At 40.1% G+C, this 27,485-nt stretch overlaps 2 protein-coding genes across 2 annotated transcripts in view; one reads left to right on the top strand and one right to left on the bottom strand.

The window, feature by feature from the left end:
* Positions 1-19,266, bottom strand: part of grk6 (G protein-coupled receptor kinase 6) — a 30,726-nt gene extending 11,460 nt beyond the window's left edge. The window contains exons 1-5 of the mRNA XM_084029161.1: positions 19,102-19,266; positions 12,438-12,533; positions 4,374-4,486; positions 1,256-1,333; positions 866-966 (exon numbers count right to left, since the gene is read on the bottom strand). Coding sequence (XP_083885287.1) covers positions 866-966; positions 1,256-1,333; positions 4,374-4,486; positions 12,438-12,533; positions 19,102-19,153 — 440 coding nt within the window. The 5' untranslated portion in view covers positions 19,154-19,266. The remainder of the gene's footprint in view (positions 1-865; positions 967-1,255; positions 1,334-4,373; positions 4,487-12,437; positions 12,534-19,101) is intronic.
* A 2,015-nt stretch (positions 19,267-21,281) lies between these two features.
* On the top strand, positions 21,282-27,199 carry nop16 (NOP16 nucleolar protein homolog (yeast)). Its single transcript, XM_084029759.1, has 5 exons — positions 21,282-21,463; positions 22,549-22,657; positions 24,055-24,121; positions 24,813-24,919; positions 26,779-27,199. Exons 1-5 carry the CDS (start codon positions 21,357-21,359, stop codon positions 26,914-26,916), a joined length of 528 nt encoding a protein of 175 aa, XP_083885885.1. The 5' UTR covers positions 21,282-21,356; the 3' UTR covers positions 26,917-27,199.
* The last annotated feature ends 286 nt before the right edge of the window (positions 27,200-27,485 follow it).

Raw genomic sequence — 27,485 nt, 5'->3', positions numbered from 1 at the left:
GTACTATATTTTTATAATGTATTTTTTTTCTTTCTCTGCATCACAGCAGTATTTTCCAACAGCCGGCATGCTCAGAGCTCTCAACTGTCACACACCGAACTTCCTCATTTCCTGCATTTGCTCACAAGATCTGATCTTTGCGTATTTTTGTGCCACTTTTTCTTAGTTGTGATTGTCCGAGGGTGAAGCAGTCCTCTGAGGCTCCACACGACCTTCACCAATAAGATAGGACAGCCTGAGAGGCAAAACCCAGGGAATATCACTCCGCCGCTCATTAAGAGGGACATTTTGTTATGCATGCTGGGATACTAAAATGCATGCTCCCAAAACATTGTCATCATAATCTACACATTTCCAAACATTTTAGACACAAGTCGCCTCCTCTGGGCCAATCAGAACGCAGCGCCTGTGAGACTCGAGTCAGGTGAATTGAACTAAAGCAAGTCGTACATGTGATGACGGAACGATGAAGGAGAAGAGAAAAAAAAAAGAGCCATGTCGCCTTTTAACATCAAAGTGACTCGTGACTTTATTTGGACTTGAGCCTTGTGACTTGAAAGACTTTGAGACTTTGCCAAAAAAAAAAACCTGAAGCAGAGACAGAGCCGACATTCAGGTCTGCAAAGGCCAGCAGCACTTGTTTTTCATGAAATGTTGCATTACGGTAGCTTGATGTCTAGAGAATGGAAATCACGCATACACTCTTCATTTCCTGCATTCTGATGGAAGCACCTTTCACCTTTGTGTAATGTGTCATGAAATGTAAATTCCTTTTTTTGTTTGATTCCACCCAAACTCGACGGACATGACGGTTCTGATTCCTCGTCTCAAAGGGGTGAAAACAAACAGACCCCTGTGATCTTACTTGGTACAGTCCTTGAAGAGCTCCTTGCAGGCCTCGTGCTGCAGCCTCTCGGCACACTGAGCCATCATGGCCTCCTCCACCTCAGGCACATGGTCCTCCGACTGCACCGCAACAAGAACAGGTGAAGTTCTCTTTAAAACAGTGACTCAACTCTGTCGGTAAGCTCTGAGAGGCAAAGCCGGACGAACTGGGTTTTTAAGACGGAGCAGATTGATCATTATCTTCCTGACTCTAGCTGACTTCTGCAAGTTCAGACTTGTGTGCACGCAGTTAAACACAGATGCAGGTGAGAAACCAAAGCATGCAGAGACACAGAATTCTCCTCCCCGGCCAGGCTGATAATCACAGAACACAGTGAAACAGACAAAGGTCCCTGAAAGCAGCAGCTACCTTTGGATTGAAGTATTTGTCGATGAGCTCCTGGCAGCACTCCTTCCTCTTCTCGTCCGGAGTCACCTCGTACTCCGCCTGCAGGGAAACACAATCAAGATAAATAAGAGGCCAGAAGCCGACGACAGCTCTGTCTTAATCGTCTTAATTTGTCCAAATCTGGCTCATTCACAATCACCCGTGGACGTCATCCAATTGTATAAACGCTGTGTAAAGCTGGAGTTTTAAATACGCTGTAAAATCAGCTCCACAATAAGAATGAAGGCTGTGAAAAATCACTTGCAAAACAAACTTTCAGTTAGTTTAACAACTTTAATTTAGACTGACATTTTGGCACAATCAGATCACACCAGATTGATGAAAGTCAATAAGCAATCATATTGAAAGACTGCTGAATGACTGTGTACCCGACTGAAGGCCCCGACTTCCGAAAACCCCCAATCTAAGGGGCGTTTTGGTGGCCTGTTCCACATCCTGCAGCACACGAGCTGATTGCATCTTCACATCCACCATCCCTCTGAGTGACTTGCAGTAAACCGAGCCTGCCTGGAAAAAACTCCAAAGTGCTCCCCCCCCCCCTCGTCTCGCAGTAAAGTAACGCTAAGTGACAGCGGAGATGGTTCAAATCTCATTTTCCCGTCTCCGTCTCCGTTTCCCTCGCTCAGAGTTTTCACAGAAGAGACGGGAAGCGGTTGTGGGGGTAAAAGAGAACATAATTGCTTGGTGCGTTTGAGTCGTATCCGCCGGACACCCGAACGCTGTAAAGCTGGTCAGTCAGACTGGAGCCGAGATGAAGAGACGGCCCAGGTCTTCATCGTCAACGAGCTACAGATCCATCATCCCACGCATCAGAGACGGGAAACAGAATCACCTCAAGTAAAATGATTCTCCCTCCATAATTATGATATTGTCCAATCTCAACTATTTGAATAGAAATTTGAATAATAATCAGAAAATCTGTATTATATTTGGTGGATATATGGACGGATGGGATTGGACAGACATTCATGGTCCCCAGAGGATGAAACCTAATGTTTTTTAGAGTCCAATGAAATGTTCTCTTGTTCAGTGAAATGTATCTACATCTGCTGGATGGTTTGGTGCACGTTGGTACAGATGTTCGTGGTGCCCAGAAGATGCACCCTAAAAAATGTCTTAACGCCGTATGGATGTATTGCTAAGGATTCATGCTCATATTGGCCATCAAATAATGGCAGTCCCATCAGCCTCAGCTGTAGTTTGCATCCATTGCTCTATAGCACAATAAAACATCAGCATGTTTTATTTATCTCTTCCTTTAACAGGAAAAAAAACAGAAAGACAAACAATAAAAATGACAAGAACTACGCATTAAATGGACATATATATGAAGGTTATAATTCTACTATATCTCGATTCGGAAATGGTCCCATCTTATCCTAAATAATGTGATACAGCAGTATCGGCTTTTTAATGCATTTCATGAGTAAATCCTCGAATGGAAAACACAAAGGACAAAAGTACTAGCATCAACATATACTTGAGTGTCAAAAGTAAATACTCATTGCGCAGAATGAACAAATAATTTAGAATCATAGAAATTATGTTAATTCATTACAATAAGGAATGCATTAATGAATTCATCACTTTAATGCAACTTGTAAAGGTGGAGCTAATGTGAATTCCTTCATATACAAATGATAATTGACTTGATTAGTTAGCAACTAGCAACTAATGTTAAAATAAATGTAGTGGGGTAGATGTATGAAGTAGCACAACAAGGTAATACTCAAGTTAAGTACCTCAAAATTGTACAGGACTGGGGTAAATGTACTTGTACACTCCCACCACTGGTTTGTGCCCATAAGAGTGAATGAGGAGGAGATGGTTTATCATTTATCAACTGTGCATTCAAACAAGGACAAAACAGCATCAATGGGACCACACACACACACACACACATAAAACAACATTCCTTCAGCGAGCAGAGGAAGCAGCGAGCCGTTCACTGTGACAGATGGAGGTCGAAGCAACGTCACGTAAACAACACGGGAGGTAGAAGAGAGGTCGACAGTCTGACGCAGTTTTCTCCCCAGAAGTCAAGAGTTCCTGTGTTTTATTAAACAGATATTAAACTCCACTTCCTCCTCCTCCTCCTCCTCCTCACTCCAACAGTGTTAGAGGCATTTCAGTTTAATTAAACCTCATGCGTCAGATGTCCTAAAGGAGAACCGAGTCACCGGTTTACAGTTGTTTAAAGGGTCACTGCACTCAAATCATAAAAAAGACATATTTCCCTACTTACCTTATCATTTTCAGATATCTGTCTTTGACTACTACGAGCTACTACTGCCAGCGGTCCCTATGGACGAAAGTGGTTTTGCGGTGTTTCCGAGCACCAGGCTCCCTTTAGAAAACCTCTCATTTTACTGAAGCAGGGTCTCCGCTTGTGCAGGTCAAAGGTGACGACGAAGGCCCAGCTGGAGTCTTTCTGGTGAACCTGCATGATTTCATTCATTTTTATATTCTTTACCTGTTGACCTTTTTATTTTCAAGGAAAACATCACTTTGTTACTTTTGAATCCAGTGAAGTTGTCCTTCGCCATCTTTTCATCCACCTTTTTTCTTATTTTTTACTATTTTCTTAGTTATGTCTTTGCCCTTGTTTGCCGTTTTATTGATAGGACAGTGTGAGCGTGAAAGAGGGGGAGAGAGGTGGGGATGCCATGCAGAAAGGGCAGCCGGTCGATTCGAACCCGGACCCGCTGCAGTGAGGACTCAGCCTCACACGGGGCACCAACTCTACCACTGACCTATCCGACGCCCCTCTACCTTTACTGCCTACTTTTGTATCTGACACCTGCATCCCTCCTTCTCACCGCTGCGTAAGTTGAAGATGATTTTCAAGTGGGAAGAAAACACCCACAACCCTCCCTCCCTGTCCTTCCATGACCAGGACTTGAGATGCGTGTCGAGGTAGAAAGAAACAAGAAAAGTCCTTGAGACACACACACTTTTCTTTTCCCTTTTTTCCACATTCCCTTTTGTCTATCCATGCTAGTAATCAAGCAAAAGGGCATTTGAGACAAAACTCTCTCCATCTCAAACACAACACACAGGAAGAAGACACATTTCTTACCACGGCGTCCAGGAACTTGACGCAGCGTCTCAGTTCGGGTCGAGTCTCACAGAACTGCCGGAACAGCAAGCGTCCGATTGGCTGCCGCTCACAGAGGCTGCTGTAGTCCTTTTCTACAGAGACAAGGAGAGACCACGTTGTTTAATGAACTTTAATGAATGTTTCAGTCAAAATCTCAATCGAGCTTTTTGCAGTGCAGCAGATTGACTTGATTCTCAGGGGAAATTTGCCTTTTCTGCAGCCCTGATTATGGTATTTTTTGTGTTTTTATATTCCATATATTTCCTTACTTACACTGTTTCCTGTGTGATGCATCATCCATTTCAACACTGTGATACCCAAGTTAGAGCTTTTGCAATAACTGCACCATTGCAACACGACACCATTGACACCACAGGGGAAGGCAAGCAACTGCCTCAACCGTTTATGTTCATGTTTTTTTTAATTATTATTTTAATATGTTGCAATCACTGTCACACAAGACCAAACATTCACATCCTACACGTAGGCAACAAGGCAAATATATATGTCACAGCAATCAGACAACAATACATGTTATTTATGTAGCACTAAAATCAGGTTAAATGGCATAATTATCACACAAAAAGGACAATTATACCACATAATGAGCCGTTGAGCCAATCATTATCCCACGGGACTTTAACATTTAACCGTCCAGCTCACAGGTTGAATAAATGCTCGAGAAAAAAAAAATGGCTGAACCACCATACTTTATTAATACACGAGAGGATGACGTGAACATATTTAATAGTCAAATATCGGCACACAAAGCCGCTGGTGTAAACGATGGTAACATTTGCATAGATCTGTAATCTCATTCACAGGAACTTTTTTTTAATTAAGTAAGCAGTGGAAAACTTTTATACGGATCATTATTGAGGGAAATGATTTGCAGGAAAGATGGAAAACAAATAAATAGAAAAAATGTCTAAAAATGATGAGGCAATTAACTGTGTTTCAAACATTTAAACAGAGGAAATTAAAATGAATGTCCATATAATCATCTTAGTCAGAGCAAGCAAAGCTGAAAGATTAATCAATGACAGAAAATTAAAAAATAAAAGTTTGTCGGACCAAAATCAGATATTTAAAGATTTCTTGAACTCTAGGAACTTGTAAACGGCATTTTAAATTGATCGATCTCAAATTGATTGATTGATTTGTGATGAATTGCAGACGGCTAGTAAGATGGATGAATCTTAGTCTTGGTTATATTACCATGGCCTTAATACATGATACATGAACAAGCCGTTATTTTAATTAATTATTTTCCTTATTATTTATTTATTTTATTTATTATTTATTTTATTTATTTAAATGCATTAATAATTATTTTCTTATTTTAAGGCTGTTGAAACAATGATTAGGTGTAGCCACCCAAACTTGCGTGAGAGGATTTAGATGCATATCTTGGGCTGTTTGAGTTCATCTGCCCAGCTAAGCTTCAGAACAACAACAACAACAACAACAACAACAACAACAACAACAACAACAACAACAACAACAACAACAAAATGAAAACGCCACCATGGAAATGTTGATTTGCATCCATGACTCATGTGGATGCAAAACGCCTCCTGGTGCTTCATGAGCAAACAAATCAGATTTGGGGAGGAGTGGCGTGATCGTGAGAGGAGAGTAAAAAAAGATCCCATCTTCTCCTCTAATTATCTCTTTTCTCTTTTTTTGTGAAATGATAGAAAAGGCAAGAAAACAAGGCAGAGAAAAACAAAGAGAGGAGGTTGTTCAGTTTGTTCCACGGCTTTAAGACTAAATAATGAACATTTCTAATTAACAGTCTAGAGGCCTGTTTAGATTAAATCCAGACCAATTATTCTCCTCTACAAAAAGACACACCAAAAACATTTGCTCAATCCCACGGCGGCTACTCATGCGTGAAATAGAACACCCCCCGGTTCTGGGAAATTTTCATTATGCTGTCGGGGATCGGTGGACGTTCTCAATAGATAACTGGAGGTGTGATGTACATGAAAAGAGCCGCCGGGACTGTACAGAACATGCTGTACATCATCACACAGAAGATGAGAGCGCGCACAAAGGGGCCTCTGTCGGGGATCTCCTGATGACTGACTTTAAAGGGCCACACGTTTGAAACTGGACGTTAGATACTTGTTGTGAAGCACACACTGTTACTCATGTCTATATAAACATATAAATATATATATATATATATGTTTATATACAGACATATGTTTATAAATATAGACCTGTGTGTGTGTGTGTGTGTGTGTGTGTGTGTGTGTGTGTGTGTGTGTGTGTGTGTGTGTGTGTGTGCGAATCGTTTGGTCCCTGCACTTTGTTTTTACAGAGAAGTCGGGAAGTAAACAAGCCGACATTATGTGGTGGATTCCTCCTTTAAGACCCGTGCAATAACGGGATTTTCTCGCATTTCTCTATCAGGTTTCAGCAAGTTCAGAGTAAAATAGCTCTATTTTCTACTTTTACGCTACAGCTGTTGATGGATTGCCACAAAATTTTAAATATTTTTTTTTATTAATAGAGAAAAAGTCATCTTGAGACAACCAACATGTATATATGGGTCGCCCCTTATGTTGGAATCATTTGCAAATGTCTTGTCTTGTCTGAACTTTCTCTAACGGCCTTCAGATGAAGGTTCAGAGCATCCAGGAGGAGGAGGAGGAGGAGGAGGAGGAGGAGAGGAGCATCCATCAGGTCTCAAGATGTGCTTTCATTTACCGAACAAACACAGACGCCACAAACACAAACCTCCCTCGCTTCAACCGGTGTGATGAATCTGACCCGCCGCACCGCGGTAACGCCTCCTAGTGCCAAATCGGTGGCCGCAGTGCGGCCAGAACATGAGACCCGCCTTCCTGACTGCGGATATTGTTTTGGGATGAGCTCGGAGCGTCCCCTGGAACTGTAACAAAGTTGGACCATCCTTCATTCATCCCCCGTCACATCGGCCTTTCGCTTACTCTCGCCCGACTCGGGCTCCATATTAATTGGCGAACACCAGCTGACTCACCCCGTGTGCCCTTTCAAGCGTGACTCCACGCTGAATCGCTAATGTTGAACTTGTTGTGCGACGAGACGACGCCGCGGAGACAAACGTCTCTTTATTGAGAACGGGATTGAGAGCGGGAGACTTTTACATTAAAATCATCCGTATGCGTGTATGGTATGATGCAGTAGTAAACAAAGCACGTGATATGATAGCATTAATATTCTCCTACGTTCGTAATAAAACTTTGTGTTGTGTTTACCTGAGTTTTTAGGACACATAATGTAAGCAAAAGTGACGACTGGTGCATTAAGAGGATTGTGTCTGAAAACAAAATATTACAACTTTAAGGGCAACAGTGTGTATTCTATAACAGTAAAACACAAAGTCATTCTGCATTATGCCATCCTTTACTTTTACTTTTGGTACTTCAAGTACATTTAGCGGATAATGCTTCTGTTCTTTTACTTCACAGTGTCTCTATTTGACATTCAAGGCAGTGAAAAAGCTGCAACCTACTATTTTCTATGTAAATATCTAGTGTTGTTTAGACTGTTAGCTCCGCCGTCACCATAATTAGAGCTGAGTGAAAGCAATAGATGTGCTTGGAGTTTCATGTTTAGCCCATTTAAATAACATTTGGAGCTCAGAACTTCATGAAACCATGTTATTTCTACTTGAACTGCAAAACGAGAGTTCTTCCAGCTCCACAGGAACTCTGCACTCCGTTTACACTCTGATGTGTATGTTGTGGTTTGTATTTGTTCACTCGTAGTGAAAAGTAAAGAGAGCTGAACCCAGGAGGTCATTGGAAAATGCTGCTATGTGAAGAAGAAGAAGAACGACTGTAAGGTCACTGTGATGAAACGTCACTGTGCCAGATAGGAATGTTGCATATTCCCTGCATGGTGTGTACTTTTCGATTCACGTGATTACTATAGCCCAAAATCACAAACTTGACTTTACAATATGTGCAGCAATATATGAGAGAAAAGGAGCTACAAGGGAAAAAAACGAAGAGACCTCCCCCCCTCCCCCACCTCTTTCTTCTGGTTTCATAAAGTCACAAAGACTTTCAGAGATTAATCATAACTGACCTGTGTACATCATTTCAGTCATCTTATGTCCATTTCTCACGTGTTTTTACTTTCCCTTTCTGGATGTATCACTATTTGGTCTCCACCTTTAACTGAGACGCTGTTTCACAACATGTGTGGTTTTGTGCAGCTACACGCTGAACATCCTGCCTCTGTTAGTCACGCAGTGAGACATCAGAGGGCGATCATTCAAATCCGAGCGTATTTGCATCGCCCCTTTTCAGGAAAGGAGCTGCAGCGACGAACAAAACATCTGCTGTTTGTTGCTTCGTCCGACCAAACAATCCCAGGTGTTAAATCAGGACTAGATCACGATGTAAAACACCTTTTACACTCTTATTGTCAACACAACCGAAGAGCTGTGACAGTAGATTCAAATCTAATTTCGTCACACGATGACTTTAAGCCAGAATGATCACGTTGTTTTTTTTGTGTGGAGGTGGAAACAGAGAATTTTGTTTTTCAACATTTTTGTCTATGTAGCTTTGTTTAAATGCTAATAACATCCAAACGAGGTTGCAACACATTTAAATTGGTTGCATTCCATTCACACCTCACAGAGAACACATTTACATCATTATCAAATTAGAATATAATAATATTATTATAATATACTTTTATACAAATCCTTATATATATATATAATATATATATATATATATATATATATATATATATATATATATACACACAACGAGGGAGGTGCAACATGAAGTACACATGTGGCAGCAGTCTGGAAGTCAAAGATGTTCAGTACTGTGAACCTTAACCCAGGCCTCCGAGGTCTTCATAAAGACATGTTTACAGTAATTTTATTTTATAGTAATAGTGCAACATCATAGGCTGAAAATTGCAATTTTAAGTCAGATTCAAGAATAACATTTTAGCTATACTCATTATGCAGAAATCCCCCATATTTGGCCATATAGTAGAGCTGATTTTAACATCTTTAAATACTGCTGGCTAGAGGTTTACGTGCTCAACAATCCAATGAGTTTGAAGGGAATTTCCTCATTAATTGGACAAATATTAATCTAGACCTGATGATGGCACTGGATGAGAAGAGCCGTCCAAGTCTTTAGGTCATACATCCTCTGGGGAGCATGAATGTCTGAGCCTCATTTCATCTTAAACCAGAATAACATTTGGTACACATTTGCTTTAAAGCAACAGGATTCTTCAAAATGAAAGAAAAGGGTATTTTGTTCCTTGAGAAGTTCCTGTAGTGTAGATGAGGTGTGTTTACTTTTTTTTTTAGGACTAATCGTAATAAAATAAACCCTCAACAAAAGCAGTGGATAAAAATTAAAGCTTGTGGCTCCTGGTTGTGATCCTTATTGCCCTGGTTGCCGCCACACTTGGCCTTGAGGGAATGTTTAATCATAGGTCGCCATCAGTTGGGCCTCGTTGCTTCTTCTGTTAATGGATGTCTTCCCAACAATGTGGCCTGTGTGTTTACCCTGCAACGCCCAGGTGCCATGTATGGATGTATCGACACTGAGACTCCATAAACGCCGTCAACAGGGGGGGAAGTCAATGGTGGTAACATCACACTGTCATCACATGTTGCTTAAGTTAAGTTTGGGGGAGGTCAAACCACTTGATTGGCATTCAAGAGAACACAAACACACACGGGGGGCGAAGAGAGAAACATATTATAGAAAACTTATTTTGAAATTTAAATTTAGATTATTCCCAGGAATGTAAACTGTATTTGACATTCTACTACAGGCAAACAAACAAAAGTACATTAAAGTGTGTAGATAAAGTGTCCTCGTCAAGAGTTGTTGTGTGCTCACTTCTCTGAACGAGATAATGGAGAATGTAGTTCTTTGTCATGGTGTTAAAAACATGACTTGTTTGGTTTATCTTTAAAAATCGCATTCAGGGACATCGTGACACTCATATCATGTATACTTCCGTAAACTCTGCAAGAAATGTCCAAAACCTGCAGCTTTGGAGGCCCCACCACCATCTCCATCACCCAAACCGAAGCACCAGCATCATTTTCATGAAACATGATCCCCAACTGGTTTCCCAAAAGCTCACACGCTTGATGCTGTCTGTCGTTCACGCCGCTGCACATGCTCTGGAGCGTCTCTTTCACTTCCTGACTGTGGTGATTTCATGATTCACATGTGCTTCTAGAGCTATAGAACGGGAGTGGGACGGACGCTGAAGTGTTTCCGTGGTCGTTTGACTCGTACAAGGCTGATTGTTGTCCGTTTTTGGGGCGGTTCTGTCCAATTATGTCAAGCAAAAGGGCTCCAGAAGCCACTCCAGAGGCTGAAGTTAAGAGGATGGGACGGTTCCCGCATTTATCTTAGTTTGGGCAAAATATCAAAAAGGATATGGATTTTAAAAAAGTAATAATACTAATGCATTCCTTTGAACTCAAAGGAAAATGTGCCAGTATTTATTTAACTAAAACAAAATGCTTGAAAACAAGCCTTCATTTTACTTTTTACTTCAGGGACAAAACGATGACATTTTGCCTTAATCTGGTCCCTGGATTTGGGACTATATATATCTGAATCCTTCTGTCTGGTCCGGTATCATTTAGTTCTGTCTCCAACCTGTTGAAATGAAAGTACATACTGCTGGTTGAAACGGCAAAAACACCAGTCTGCTTCCTCTCTCTATGCGCAGGCCACAGTTTCCGCTGCGGTGCCACTTGAGCAAGTTCAGGCTTTTGTTTTGCAGCTCGTATGCGTAGAGCTCTAATGCACTTGACTTTTCTGAAACGTATCGTTGACATGCTTAACACCAAAAAACAGTTTTTCATCTGTATCTCTTCCAAATGTTGTTTGTAAGAATGAAAGCCTCTGAAGAAAAAAAAAACAGAAGTTACAAAGCGTGTTGGACAGGAAGCTTCACGATTACAAAAGACGACGCTTATCCGCCTCAATCAGTCGATGAGAAAAGCAGCAAAATATATCCCTAAACCTGGAATCGAAACTAACACCAACCAGCTTTTAACCCCACAATCCTGCTTGATATGCAAGCTGAGTTTGGGGTCAATTCAAAATTTGATCCTGCAAAAAGCAGAAGGTCACATATTTTTTATCAAAACTTCATTAAAACTTTTTCCTTGTGGCTCTTCGCAGGCACCTCTTGTCACCAACTGATGCTAGTAGATGGGTACCAATATAACATTTCACAAAAGCTAGTTTTAGAAATGTTGTCAGCTCTATGAGTGTTTTTGCCATCCCGATCTTCCATATGTAATCCGTTTAAAGGAATAGATCAGAAAGTTTACGATTACGTAATTGTCTTCTTGAGTTAATCGCGAAGATCGATACCACTCTCAAGTCTCTACGATGAATATGAAGCTGGAGCCGGTCGAGTGTGCCATCCATTTTCAAGTAACCTGAGGTTTGCTGCTGAGAGCATGGATATCTTGGGTTACGGATGAATGGATGTCTATTTTTGTATTAACAGGCCACCACTGCTACAGAGAGGAAATCAACATTGATCATATGAACCTCGGTGAAAAACAATACACTAATAAATACTAAATATTACAGTATGATTAGATAATGTTGAAGTATATCTGTGCATCCCACAACACGCTGTGTACTGTGTACTTGATTTGAAGTGTTTTGAACCTCAAGGCCACCGTACTGCCGCTCTCATCACAACCTTTAGTGCTGATTTGCTCTTGAGATCACCGTAAACGCAGCATTTCCTGCAAAACTGGGTGAAATTATGAAGATTATTTCATGAGTTGAGCTATACATAGAGCCCTCCAAGTAAATTAGAGTCGTATTAAAATATATATTTATATCTCAGTGTGGTGGCCTTGATAGGAATTTCCCTCTCCAGACAAGAAGAAGAAGAAGAAGAAGAAGAAGAAGAAGAAGAAGAAGAAGGAAAATCCACCTTAAAATATATTTCCCATAATTCCTATGATACTATGATATAAACACGGCCGTGTTTGGAAAGGCGACCTTGTCTTACCTGTGGCTTGTCGCAGCTCTTCACACAAACTTATGTGGGGAAACTGGAGCAGCTGCTTCCACTTCTTGCTTTTTCCTTTTCTGTTCCCGCCGCCTCCTGTAAAACAAACTGTTTTGATTTAAAAGTTCAAGAGGGATGTTTGCTTTGGTGACAAAAAATGCACTCTGAAAAGATGCATGATGTGTTTCCTTTAACCTCCCCAAGCGCTCGCTTTCAGCAGGCTCACGTCACCGCCTATTTATTATGCGTAGCATGGACGTCCTCGTCGCATTGCTATGTGTAACGTTGCCATAGAAACAGTGGTCGAACTTACGTACAAACTAACTCCGCTTACGATGAAAATCCCTCTAAATCATCAATTATGACCCGCTATCAGAAAAAATAGAAAATTGTTCTGGTTCTGGTCTGGTTCTACAGTAACCGGGTGCCCTATGCCTATATTATTTTCTTTTTTGTTCTTTCATACTACTGCTATAGTTAGCTAGTGTGCTAATTCTGCCATGCTTTACTGCTACATTGGTTGCAGGAAATGAACCAAAAAGAGCTCCTATAATGATGGACAAGCTAGCTAGCTAAGCTAACTAGCCAGAAATCCTTTGTTGTCACCATAGCAACCAACAAAAATCACCATTTTCTTTTGTACCCGTCAAATGAGCACAGAAATCAGATCAACGTCCGTGCTATTCATATTCTATTTCTCTATAAATTGGAAACTGAAACTGGATTCATGAATCAAAGCTTATGAGGGTAAAAATGTTTTTACAAGAATCACATGAATGACCTGATGATGTAATTCCACAGTTGGTCAATTATGATCGGTTGCTCCTGGGGGCTCGACTCTCTTTACAAAAGAAACTGTTTTATTACAATCCACACACAGTGGAGGATGTCACAAACCAGCGACTGTACTATGACGCCTTCTTCTGCGGCTACGTGACCACGGACGCTCTGATTCACGCATGAATTTAAAAAAGAGTGCGTCAAAACCAGAAAGAAAAAGGATCGGAGAAAAGTTCCTGTCCTCTGTTAGCTCCCCGAGCTATCTTTAAAGAGCTCCCGCTGCTGCCTGTGTAACACATCACGATGAATCAATTTCTAGTGCATGTTCTTTCACCACACAGCAATAACAAGAAGAACAAGAGCCAACACGATGCTCGCTGCATTAGATTAAAATATCAAGTTGCCACCAAGCTGATTTTCTTCTTCAGGAGTGAAGAGAAAACCATTAGGCTCCTCAAAACTGAATAAATACATAACATTTTTTGATAATCCAGACATCACTTGTGTCATCGTTAAAGCAAAAATGCAAAACAATTTAATTATTTTTTCTGTGTAACTGTGAACTGAATATCTGATGAGTTTTGGCACGTTTGACAAAACACTTGTGTGACAAACTTTCACCATTTTATGACATTTTATGAACGCGATAGATCAATTAATCAAGAGATAACAAATTCATAAGCATGAGGACAATAATGGTAGGCTATATTTATTCTGCTGCATCACTAAGGGAGACATTAAAAAGTCAGATAATTCAAATTGTTAAGAGACAAACCTGAATATCAGAGAATAATGAATTCTTAGCAAAAACAATCTCCATATTAATTGTTGTACACTTAAACAAATTAATTAATCGTTTAGTAAGGTCAGAAATATAGTGAAAGATGCTTATCACTGTTTTCCCACCATCAAAAGATGAAAATGTCTTGTTTTGTCAGAAACAAACAGTTCAATACCCAAATATAAAAATTATTTTAATGCTATAAAAAAAATAAAAAAAATACTCATATTAGAAAAACTGAGGCCATTAAATGTTTGGCACTTTTTCTTGAATAATGACTTGATGATTAATCAATTTGTTGCAGGTTAATTGTAATAAGTGTTGAAAAACAAATGTTTTTTTTTAACCTGAAAACCATACAGAGAATGTGAGCGCTCCAATTTTCCTCACTGGTTTTCCACCTAGAAATGTGTTGATTAAAGAGTTGTAATTTGTCAATAATCGGCCGTAGCCAAAGTAAGCTCTGATAGATCAATTGTTTCTCTAACTGGGGGATATATAACCGTTGGTAAGCACAGGACAAATCACTCTTTCTGAACCAGAAAAAGTCTGCGATTCAGGGATCTGAAGCTACTGTATGTATGTATGTATGATGCCTGAAAGGGAAAACCCAGGGCAGCAAAAAATAGTTTCTGAAGAGGTCACTCTTAAGAGAGATTTAATTGAGTCAACTGGAACAGTAAAAAGTGGAAGACAAATGTGGGGCTTTATAAAAAATGAGGTGAACATGTCCTCCCAAGTCCAGCGGAAATTACGCCCTCACTGTTAACGATCTCGCTGGCCATCAGACAAAAAATCAGCAAATTAAAGATGGCAACATTTCTGTGGAGGCTGATTCCCATTAACGCTCCCGGATCAAATACAGAGTTATATACTGAAAGTGTCGTGTTGTGAATACAGAGCAGCCCTGAGAGAAAAAGTCAATAGCATGCTTCAGGATTTGCTAGTCAAATACTAGAAGGCAGCTGCTACTCATAATGAATTGTCATAGATACAATGCAAACAAGATGCTTTGTTCGTGTCCGGGAAACAGGCGATAACATCGGGCCACAGAATTAGCCAGAAACTGATTGACTGATCCCCCAGATGTTCCTCGTGTGCATTAGTGGAGACGATGGAGAAGATGGAGAGAGGAAGCCACTGGAACACAGATTCTCCACAAAATGATGAGCTCACTAATTAGCCCGATTAGCTTTTCGACGGTCACCGGGGGGAAGAAATGAGGAAAGACAATACAGGGTCAAAGCTCACTTCTGAACACTGCTGTTTTGATCTATCTATCTATCTATCTATCTTGGGTGCATCTATTTTTTTTCATTATAACATCACAATGGTAATTTTGAGAATTCGTATTATTTCATTTAACTATTAATGTATTATTTTTTTTCTTAAACGAGCAATATTCACACCATTATTGCAGCATCGATTATTTGCTATATAAAGATATATTGGAGTCATGTTTATCTGAGCACTTGAATGAAGTCGCTCTTTCCCTCTGTGTGTGTTGTTGTCCGAACTTCTCGTTACCTTCTTTAAACGATAACACCTACCCAACTGACAGGGTCATCGCTTGGCAACGTATCAACAGCCTCCGTTAGCTCCGTTAGCTCCGTTAGCTCCTTTAGTTTCGTTAGCACTGTTTGCGATATAAAGATATATTGGAGTCACGTTTATCTGAGCACTTGAATGAAGTCGCTCTTTCCCTCTGTGTGTGTTGTTGTCCGAACTTCTCGTTACCTTCTTTAAACGATAACACCTACCCAACTGACAGGGTCATCGCTTGGCAGCGTTTCAACAGCCTCCGTTAGCTCCGTTAGCTCCGTTAGCACTGTTAGCTCCGTTAGCGCTGTTAGCTATGATCTTTTCAGGCATCGCCATGTTGACAAAACACTTCAGTCTCCCCGCCTGTACAACAGCTATGACATAAGTTTAAATGACATGTGTATATTGATGAAATAATTACAATCTGAGAAATAATGTCAAATCATTAATAATTATCGTAGTAACCATTGGCATCTTTTAAGGCTTCAACTCCACTGGTCCAGCGGCTCAGCGGTCTAAAGCCTTCATCAGGTAAACGTCTGGGAGATTCATCACATGTCCCTCTTTTCTGTCTCCACTTTGAAGTCTTCAGTATAAGCGGAAAATTAAATGTTCTATGAATAGTGATTTGCTTTCCTGAGGCATAATAACAGACGTCAGCTGGATGTTGAAACTGTGAAACACAGTTAGGTGGCAACTTGTGATTTTCATCACTGATGGATGTATACCTATTTTTAACAATTATTTATTGATCGGCTTGCTGATTGAAATAATCTAATCACAGTCTGTGTTGAGGGCACATTGTGTGTTGAGACTTTTGAAAAGAGAAATAACATTCTTCCCCACAATAAAGGATTCATTCACTGGTGAGTTTAAGTGACCTCAATGCACCCGCACATTAAAAGTTCAGTCTTATCAATAAAGTGTTTTCATTAAAACCTCTGTCAGAAATACAAAAACATAACGCCAGGGTTCATCTTGCTTTACTTCCTCGTCTTTAATGACGTTTATATCGCTGAAGTGGTGGCTTGTAGGAAGTGAATGAATGGAAATCAATAGAAATGTGGATTCTCCAAAATGACACCTGTTACCTCCGAAGATCCCTCCCTTAGCTACTCAAACTGTTTCCTCTCTTCCTGCTGCAGCCATGAACATGGGAAGTTGCCTAACATAGCTGGCTTTAAAGGAAAACTCCACCCTAAATCTTTAGCACCATCTAAAAATGCCTTTGTTCCAATTGTATAGGCCCATTTTTTTTTTCTTTTCACAGACTTCCTTTTTTCCCTCCTCCATGAATAACTGTGAACGTTGTTGGGTGTCAGGCTGTTAGATCCAAAAGTAAATGGCTTCTTTTTTCTCTTTTTTCTTTAAATCACAATTTGCACCAAAAGTAATATGATGTGAAGTACAAGCAAAAAAGGAAGGGCTTTTTTAAAGTCGTCCGGAAAACCGTGATGGATAAATAACAATACATCATCCAATTTGAATTAATTTTACATTTAAATTCAAGGTTCAAGAACAACATGTTGCTAGTATTCACTTGGCACATCACTAACTGTTGTACTTTAGACTTTTAAAGACTTTATTCCAAGATACAGTTTCACAGTTTTACTTTACTGGAGTATTTCCATGGTATGCAATTCATACTTCTACTCATCCTTTACCAGTTACTTTGTAAGTAATACAAGTTACTAAGGAGATTACTTTGTAGTTACTTTGAGGATTTACATTTGTGATACAAAATATAAGTCAATTAATAACATATGTTATTACAGGTTAAGCTGCCCAGCAGTACATAATCTTTCCAAAATGACAATTAAAATGATGAACACATTAATGTATCATTTATGTACTCATAATCAGGGTGGCCTGTACCCGCCATACTGCACAATGAGTACTTTAACTTTTGTTGCTTTAAGTTTGATGCTAATACGTTTGTACGTTTAGTAGTTGAGAGTAGAGTAGTTGTACACCCTAGTATTGGTATTTCGCTATAAAGTAAAAGATCTCTTCTTCCACCACTGCAGTGGATCCTACAATTCCAAATATGCAACGTGACAATGTCTTCCATTACACCAACGCTGCCTCTTGGATGCCCACTTTTTTCGAATGTCACTCCTCCAGTTTTTCAGCAGGCTTTCTTTTCAATTTCTGTTTCATTTTGTCACTTTTGAAAGCTGCAACATCTGCAGTACACGGTATAAGTCTCTCTATATATACTAGTACATTACAAGATCAAGTCTTTCTGCCTATTCGGCTCAGGAAAACATGATGATCATATGATCATGTAACGCCTTTTTTGTTCCCCGGTGATAAAAGAACATCTTGTCTCAGTTCTCGAGAGTATAGATGTCACGGCCAGGTCCTCCTCTATAAGCACAACATGGACTGAATTGAGCAGATAAGCTCAGCGCGAGGGGGATCGTGACACTCATCTTCTCCGTGTCCCTCTGCAGACAGCATTAGGATTATGTTGGCAAAGGGTCGCCGCGACCTTTGTCTCCTGTTTATAACATTAACAAAAAGGGCCTCTGGACATTGTTCACAAGATGTCTGTTTAAAATGGACTCAACAGTGTTATTGTGCACAACACCCATGGGACAGGTTTGTTTTTTGTTGCATTTTAAACATTTAGCCTGGCCCATAAACCTGCACTGACTTGTTTGAAAACAACACAAGTAGAGGGCTAAAAAAAAAACACTAAACCTTCAATTTCAAATAGAGTGGCTGCAAACCTCTGTACAGCAGCACAGCTGCTTTGCCTCAACATCCTGTTTCGCAAAAACGACAGGACGATGCTGCAACATCAGCAAGGGAAGCCCGATGTGTCGCTGCAGTTACATTTCACACTCAACCCCTTCCGGACCGTTTTTCGTGCACATTATCGCAGCCACGCCAAACTTAGGTCAAAAAAATAAGGCAATTTCAATTTCACGCTCACTTTGATTAAAACCCACCCGAACACTATTCACAAGACATTTACATAAGTCCATAGGGGTCCACTCTTTAATTCGGGACACACTAATAAACACTGTTTGGTTTCGTTAAACTATATCTGGCTAGTTTGCCCCCCCCTCCCGCCCCGCTGTGCCCATTTGCCAAAGCCTCGAAGGGTGTTACAACAGCGTTACGAGCCAGTTTAATGGCGAGCACCGTCAACAAGGAAGGCAGGGATTGTTTTTATTATCGCGATTAAGGGAATTTGCTAAAACTATTTCCACGCCGAATTGTCTGCAGTTTGCTAAATAGTTAGCCGCTGTCTTTGGATCGGCCGAAGCTCGTGAGTACATTCGCGAAAAAGACAGAAAAATCTTAAAATTGCCAAATTTAATATGGAGTTCGGCGAGACGTTCTATTCCACTGGAGATAACAGCGGCTATTTTTTTAAGGTAACATCCTGTTCGCATTGAACTGCAGCATAAAAAAAAAAATTTGATCACCGACCAAGAGGAAGTGCAGTAGCTGTTTATGCTCCGGGGCAACCCCCCCTCCGCTCCCAGCCGCCTCCCGCGGCTGTACCGGGGGAGGGGGGGGCTGTCAAACCGCCATCTCCATCCTTACCTTCCCGTGCTTTCAGCAGCACCGTGTTGGCCACGATATTCTCCAGCTCCATGGCGACGCTCGGCCGGGTCCAGACCTCTGAATCCGCCCACTACACCGGGCAATGTTGATGCTGTCTGGGGTTACGGGAGCAGCGGCAGACGGAGCTCCTGGTCCCCCCCTCCCATCCCTACCCCACCCCGGGTGGATTCAATCTCAGTTTATCCTCCCTAAAAACAACACACCGTCCACCACCTCCTCCCACCGCCCGGCCAAGGAGGGAAAAAAAGTCCGTTCCTGCTTTCGCACAGTCCTGTACGGTTACAGTCCGACCCCCTCGGCTCCTCTTCCTCCTCCTCCTCCTCCTCCCGTCTCTCCGCCCCGAAGCCGCTGCTGTCAGAGAACAGACAAACACAGACTTCTCACTCTGTCATAAAGTTGCTGTTTAATAAAATACATTAAAAAAAACATGACACAAACACGTCACAGACAGACCTCTCACTCTGATCGTTTTTTTCTCGCCTCCTTTTCAAACTAGCTCGCTTTTTTTCTTTCATCCTGAAAAGCTAAATCAAATAAGTTGACGATGTATATTTTTGGTTACATCTTAATTATGAGTGAATTTCAACCAATATATTTTTTTTATATTTTAAAGACAAAAATGGCTAAATCAGTTATTCCAACAAATAGAATAACATGTGAATATGAACACAATTTTATATAGGATGCTGCTATTATTATATTATTATTATTAATAATTTTATTGTTGTTATCATTATTGTCAATATTATAATTATTGTTATTATTACTATTATTATTATTGTTATTATTATTATTATTATTATTATTAGTAGTAGTAGTAGTAGTATAAGTAGTAGTAGTAGTAGTAGTAGTAGTAGTAGTAGTAGTAGTAGTAGTAGTAGAAGTAGTAGTAGTAGTAGAAGTAGTAGTAGTAGTAGTAGTAGTATGGCTCTAAAGTCAATTGGGATAAAATGTGTCCAGTTATAATCATTTTTAATAATCAAATTAATAAGTCTATCTAATAAAACCACTTAATTTGTGTCTCAGAATGACATAGGTCACAATATTTGAATCAAGAAGATACTATTAATGATATCCAGCTCCTCAAAGGTGTTGGCGTCCCTGGATGTATCAGTCTGCTTTACAAATACAGATGTCAATAATCCAGAGGTGCTGCCCTTTGTGGCTCATCTCACTCTGCAGAAAGTGGATTTCCCTGCACAGATCAATAAAAAAGCACCACAGTGCATTAAAGGTGCATTAAGAGAGACTCGCTGTTTTTGTTGTACAGAATGACGACAGCAGCTCGTATCGAGGGGAACAAGGTTGACTGAGTTGAGTTATTGATCAGGTAATGTTACTCAGTGGTCCTCAGCTGCTCATTGATGATGATGAGGAGGAGCACGAGGAGGAGGAACAGCGTGACCTCAACTCAGTCAAATCTGAGATGAACTCTTGAGACATTCTTTTTTACCCAGACTGACATCTAGAGGATAAAAGCAGCAACTGCAAGTGATTCCATCCCTCCTCGGGTGTCATTTTGAGGCAAAGTATAAGAAAGATTTGTTGTGCTTTTCTGGAATTTATCTTGTTTGTTTTGTTGTGTTTTTTCATATCATTCAGCTTAAGGAAGATTTAGATTTAGAGTGTTGCATCTTGTCTTAAAAAAATGGCATTACAAATTTGTGGCAATTTGTTGCCAGTTATTCAGCACTTGATTAACTGTTTAAATTAGCTTGAAAATTGCAATGTTAGTCACACACATGGCAGGCTTTTAAAATATTTGGTTGACGTATTGTAAATGTATTATTTTTTCAAATGTTTTTTTCCATGTTGACTTTGTGTATATTTGTAATAATTTATGTCAGGTATACACAGTTGCTTCTTATGAATTGCAATTTGAAAAACAACTTACAGAAATCAAATTCAAATTAGTTACTCACTTGTTGTAAATGTTGGTGATTATTATTTATTTAGAAATGTTTAAATTTAAATATTTTCAGAATATTTTTTTCCATTTGTTTATTTTTTTTATTTCCAAATTAACATTTACTGTTAAACGATTCAATTATAGTGATTTATCAAAATACATTTAAAAACAACTCGAAACTGAAAGGTCAAAGTTTAAAACGAGGTTTGTGGTCACGTGACCGGAACAAAACAAACACGCACTTCCTGTTTCCTGCACGTTGCCGTTTTCACCACCAGCACCAACAGAACTCGCCTCTCCACAGCAAACACAGAAAAACGCCACCATGCCGAAAGCAAAGAAGTCCGGAAAGAGAAAGAAGTTCGACTACAACCTAGACCGGAAGAAGATGAAGAAACAACACATCAAGAAATGTAACCCGAGGATAGAAAAGTAAGCGAAGTAACGAACGGTTAGCATTTTAGCATGTTAGCTCGTGTTGGCTAACAGTGGGCATGTTGACACCACGCGAAGAGGGCTTACCTGAGCATTTTACCCAGTATTTGTAGTTTTATACCGGTGTTTGTAGTTTATACAGTGTTGGAAGAAGTAACTGTATACTTAGAGTAGAATGCCACGGTCTAAAGGTACTTAATTACAAGATAAAGTCCTCATTCAAAGCCTATATATGTGCCTATACGGTCATATGTAAATTCACTGTATTTGCTGTTGTAACAAAATAATGTCCCAATTTGGAAATAATAATAATAATAATATACGAAAGTAATAGCAGGTATTATCAGTAAATGTATAACAAGTTGTTCATTATTATTTAATCTCCTTTAACAATGAAGAAAAGTAACTACAGGTGTCAGATACATGTAGTAAAACGGTCAGTATTTTATTTTGAAATATAGTATAAAGCAGCATAACATGTGCAAGTATTACATTATCTGCAGGTGGTTTGATATATTAGTATATAGTTTTTAATTTTCTATATTTTATTTCGCTTAACAAGCCAAAACTCAAAGACATTCAGACCAGACAGAGTATTGGAGATTTATTAACCTTCTCTGTTTTGATTAACTTGGAGTGAGTTCATTAGCAAACTCAGTCTGCTCTCACATTAATGATTCAAGGGTTTTATCAATATTATTCAAAGCTTATTTTTTGAGGACTGGGTATCTGAGTGAAGCGTTTGTGTGTAGAATAATTTATTATGCCTATATTATCACAGCTCTGCATTTTGGGCAGTCTATATCATGAATTATAAGGGTTTTTCACATTTCATAAACAAATTTGTTTTCACGCGAAATAATGTAGATACGTGTTATTGGCTGGAACTTTTTGTACACCACGATTATGAGATCAATATCTGTGAAACACATTTACTGGTGGATTTAGATATACCATTACAGAACTTACGTTTTTGGGGGGGTCGTATATTTAACAAAGTTCAGATTTGTGTCCGGACCGCTCCTGCAGAAGCACTGATGTGTGTTATTTTGATGTTATTATTAACTTGTCCTCTCGCTCAGTTCACAGATTCGTAACGCGTGGGATGACAAGAAGTCCACGGCCAGGAACCTTCAGGAGATGGGTCTGGCTTTTGATCCAAACCGCACTCTGCCAATAAAGAAGAAAAGTGTAAGTATCTGCTTCTATTTAAGTTCCCTGTGGTTTTATTTAACCCAACACGGCCAGACCTACTCCAGTATAGAAAGACAAGGTGTCTCCAGGCGTGTTCACACCAAATGTGAAGTGAATTTTCATCTTGTGTTGGTAAAGGCAGAGTTTACCTCCATATAGACACAAACAGAATGTTTAATCTTTTGATAATTCATCTTATTTATTATCTTTTTGAGTGTGTTGGCATGACATTTCTTCTCTCCATGCCCTTTTAAATACATCATAGAGTCCAACCGATTTATCAGCCTATCGCATATGTATCGATATCGGTGCATACACTGGCTGATATGCAACTATATAACTTCCTTTTTGGAGACTATAACATGGTTAAAGTGCTGCTGGTATGCTTCAGGAAATGTGTCATTACATGGTCTGGCCAGCAGAGGGCACTGCCACTCACAATGTCTCAACAGCATAGCTGGTCTAGGCTGTTTTTATAGCACAGGGGTCCCATCTGTGATGCAATGAAATAATAGTTTCTTAACAACATGAAAGGTAAAGTGATTCCAGCATTCCGTTTTAACATATTTAAACATATTTTGATGATGAATTGCAATTATTTCGGCCAGGATAATAATTACTTTTTTTCCATATTGTATAAAAATAACGATAAAACATTTGTGAATGCAACGAGACGATAATCACTTCTGCTTCTCTGCATCTGTGATAGACGAAAGGATTTTAATCACATTCAATCCAGAAACACCGGATGTCCACTTGTAATTAGATCATCCGAGATGTATTTTTGTTATGAATGTGGTCATATCCAGTCGTTCTCATTTGCCAAATGATTGTGGATTTAGATTTGGCAGGTTTGTAAAATAAGGCTCCTCGTGTTCAAGTATAAATAAATAAATGTATCCAACAGGATTTAAAAAACATCTTTTTGTGCCAGAAAGGAGCAAACAAGCATTTGGTTTTGATGATTAAATAAACTTGACACAAGTGGAAGAGTCATTTTAAAGTTTTATTTGCAACAACAAACACGGATAAAAACTGTGGATGCTCTTGGTTTTTTATGTATTTGGTTAATTGAAGTAGACGTTGTCCTCTGGGCTGCAGCAACAAGCCGAGACAGACTTTTCATTTGGTTTCCTCAAGACAGCGAGCGTCCCATAAATGATACATTCTAGCTCTCAAGAGCAAGGACGGTAACCGCATTTCTTCTTTAAATGGCATAACTGATGGGAGAAAAACACCACACATTATACCTGTCATGCCAAATTAGAGAAGGCGGCCGATGATCTGTGGGAAATAATCTTTTTTTTTATCCTCGGTTAACCCAGACTCCAAACGCGCTGACTGCTGGCATCCATTGTTTGCTTCATAATGTGTTTTTGTCCTTTCCCATGCAGCTCCTCCGTAACGCGCCAGTGACTAAAGCGCCCGTCGGAATCGTGACCAAACCCTACGTCCTCAACCGTAAGACAAAAACCTAATGTGCACCTTCTTCTTTTTTTTGCTCCAGGTTTTTGCTACAAGGCGTTTGTTTTGCATAATCAATCCTTTAATTCAGTGTTTCTGCACCAACCGCTCCGCGCTGCATCTGTTAACTGCAGCAGTTTGTCTTCCAACAGACAAGAATGCGGTCGGTGCCGCTATGAATGCCGTTTTGCAGTCATGAACTGAACAAAGTTGAAATGTATGTGAAACCTGCGCCTGAGAGAATCCCCTAAAGTGTGTGACGAAGTGATTTTCTGTTGAAATGAAAACATTCACTGTCTACATGCCGGCTGAACTCTGCCGTTCTGGGTTTGAATGTCTTCAACTTAATGTCACGACTCGCCACACTCCCAAGGATCTTTTTATTCAGCTGGTTACTCCATGTGATTTCAGCCTAATTAGGCCAATTTTTTTGTTATTATTCTCCGTCGCATATCTGCTCAGTTGGCCTTCAGCAGAAGCTGCTCCGGATTTCAGCTCTGAATTACATTTATTCCTCTCGTAACACCATTAAGACATTTTCTTTCAGTGTACCTTTTACATTTTTTACGCCCCTTATCTTCTCACCAAAATTAAATATAAAAAAGAAAATGGGGAGAGTCATTAAAAGCTAAGACATGCTGAATATGTCTGTCTCTATTTATATCTCTTTGTCCTGATTTGTGTGCAGAGCTGGAGGAGGAAGCCAGCCGTCCAGTGGAAGACACCAAGAGTCTGTCCTCGGACCTGGTCGAGTACGTTCAGTACATGATCCGAGAACACATAGACGACTTCAAGGTAGGACCAAGAACAGGTCTCCTGGACCACGTTGCCACAGCAACAGAGCCGGGAGATTAAAATAAATCATATGTACTTCAATAAACACTCCTTTTATTACCGTATTTGCAAAATGTATCGTTCCTGGTGGTCCACCTCAAAATTCTCACCCAAAACTTAAGTTTTACAATTACATTAGAACATATCGCAATTCCGTCACCATCGCCCATTGCTCGGTTTTACCAAGTAGAGCTTGAACGCACCATCATACAACTCCATGCAACCCCTGACGTCCACACCGACGGCGTTTCTGCTGCAGACGGTCTTCCTTCTACATAGTTTTGCCTTTTCATAATGAACAGAATGCTTAATTTCATGTCAATATACATTTAATTATTAATATTTATTTCAGACAGAAAACATGTTAAAGTGTGCGCTCATTTGTAAATAGTAATAACAATCCACACCTACATTTTAATGCTGCTTTATTAATTTATGGTGCCGTGCGAGACTGTTCTGCATGTGACTTTCAGTAACTGAAAGGGTTAAAGTTGTAATAATAATAATAATACATAATCCATCGTTTCTCCTCCTGTAATAAAGGAGGCTTGAAACTAGTGATTGAGACCATAAACCCGTGTTTACAGTGTTAAATCAAGTGAGAAGGAGGGTCATGTTGTCATAGACTTCCATACAATCTGACTACAGTCGCCCCCTGATGGCTGGAGAGAATGCAAGTTTCAGGCACTTCAGCGCTGGCTTCACTTTTCACTCTCGCTGCCTAGTCTAAAGCTGATTATGTCCTGCCGGGGAGCATGTTTTTTCCACGGAGGCATCGATATTTGATATTCATTGGCAGGAGCAAGGCTGCTCGATGGTGCGTTTAAGAACACTCTGAACTATAAGGCCCGTCTGCCAAGGTCTCGGACGCTTTCTTTGTGCCTTCCGAGATGGGCTCAGTCACGACGGAGGAAACTTAATAACTTGATAACGGCGTCCTCTGTTTCCTTGAGAAGTTTTGTATCGACGTCTGAAGGACGAATAAGCTTTCAGCTGCATGATTTTTTTTTTCTTTTCTTCAAACTTTAGATTGAAGGGACACATTAAGTTCAGTGCTGGGGGAAAAACATTTTTTTTTCATGTTATTTTATTGCTCAGAGCAGCGAGTGGCAGAAGTTTAAATTACTTGAGCATTTATCAGGAAAGTGTCTCATTCAAATGGATTTTCAGAGTTGCTTTAAACTTCACTGAGTCATCACTGGGAGCGCTGCCAACACCGTGTGTGTTTGTGTGTGTGTGTGTGTGTGTGGTTTATCTGCAATAAAATATACTTCAATAAAAGATATTCCATCCTCGACTTTAAATTCTGAAAGTTGAGTTAGTCGCTTGCATTTGTTCTGCCGCCCTTTTAAAAATGTACTTTTTATGACGTGAACCGTCACTTTGGGTTATGGGAGCTTAACGGATAACCTCGTAAAAATCAAGCCATTTAGCTGCGAATCCGTCAACACTACAGCGTGAATGCAGCAGTGCATCGTGGGTACAGCAATTTTGTCGGTGAATAACTCGTCAAGACCCTCAAAGACGGATTGAATTTCATGTCCTGAAATGGCCGTACAGATAATAAACCCGTTAATTTAGCTTCAAGTACATGAGAGGCCTCTGGCACTAACCACCTCTCATACATCATCTCAGCATGAAAAAGGGTCCCGGCACTTCTTTTGTTCCTTATGGTTTAATATGCAATGCAGCCTCCTCAATCACAAAGGGCCGTTTCTGTACATTTTCAGTGTCATATTTTATATAATTGACTTGCTACCGCCGCATTTAAACAACAAGGAAGTGTCTGAACTGAAGCCACTGTGCTGTTGTCTCTGCAGGCGATGGCCATGGATGAGAAGAACTACTACCAGGACACGCCCAAACAGATCAAGAGGAAAATAAACGAGTACAAGCGGTGCCACCCGGCGCACTACGACGCCTTCATCAGCTCGCTGGCTGCTCCGCTGATCCAGTAGAGGGGCCGCCGACCCCCCCCCCCCCCCCCCCGTACAGGACTTTATATCAGGATCTCGTTCTGGAGAGACTCAAAACTGAGGACACAAAACCCAAAACCTGCAACAGTGACAGGAAGTGGAGACGTCCAGGAGAATACCTCTGTCCTCTGGAGAAACTTTCTGTTACTTTCCTCCCTGTTTTTATTGTTTCCCACTTTGCTTTCGGGAATATTGTCCCCGATCTCAACTTCTGAAGAGACTGAGATGTATTTTTTAATGTGTCATTTAAACTCCTTGAAGCTCATTTCCGCAGATGTGTTGTTCTTTCTCCAGGATGAAAAGTATCACGCTGATGTTTTAGATCTTAAAGCTTCAGATGTTGATGCCGTAAAGATGCTGCCGAGTTAATCGACTCACTGGGTTTGGGACAATTAATTTGTAACAGTCGGGGTTAGAATAACGTGCTTTAGGTCATACACAGCACAATATTGTATAAATACTTTTTACTTGTTTAAATGCACTAAAGTTGCATTGTGATGCGTTAAATAAAAATGATCCAGCGGGACAAAAAACAACAACCCTACAATAAA

The sequence above is a fragment of the Eutrigla gurnardus genome (assembly GCF_963514095.1).
Source record: "Eutrigla gurnardus genome assembly, chromosome: 15".
Classification (NCBI taxonomy): domain Eukaryota; kingdom Metazoa; phylum Chordata; class Actinopteri; order Perciformes; family Triglidae; genus Eutrigla; species Eutrigla gurnardus.
The sequence above is the reverse complement of the archived record's forward strand: the minus strand, read 5'-3'. Positions and strand labels throughout refer to the sequence as shown.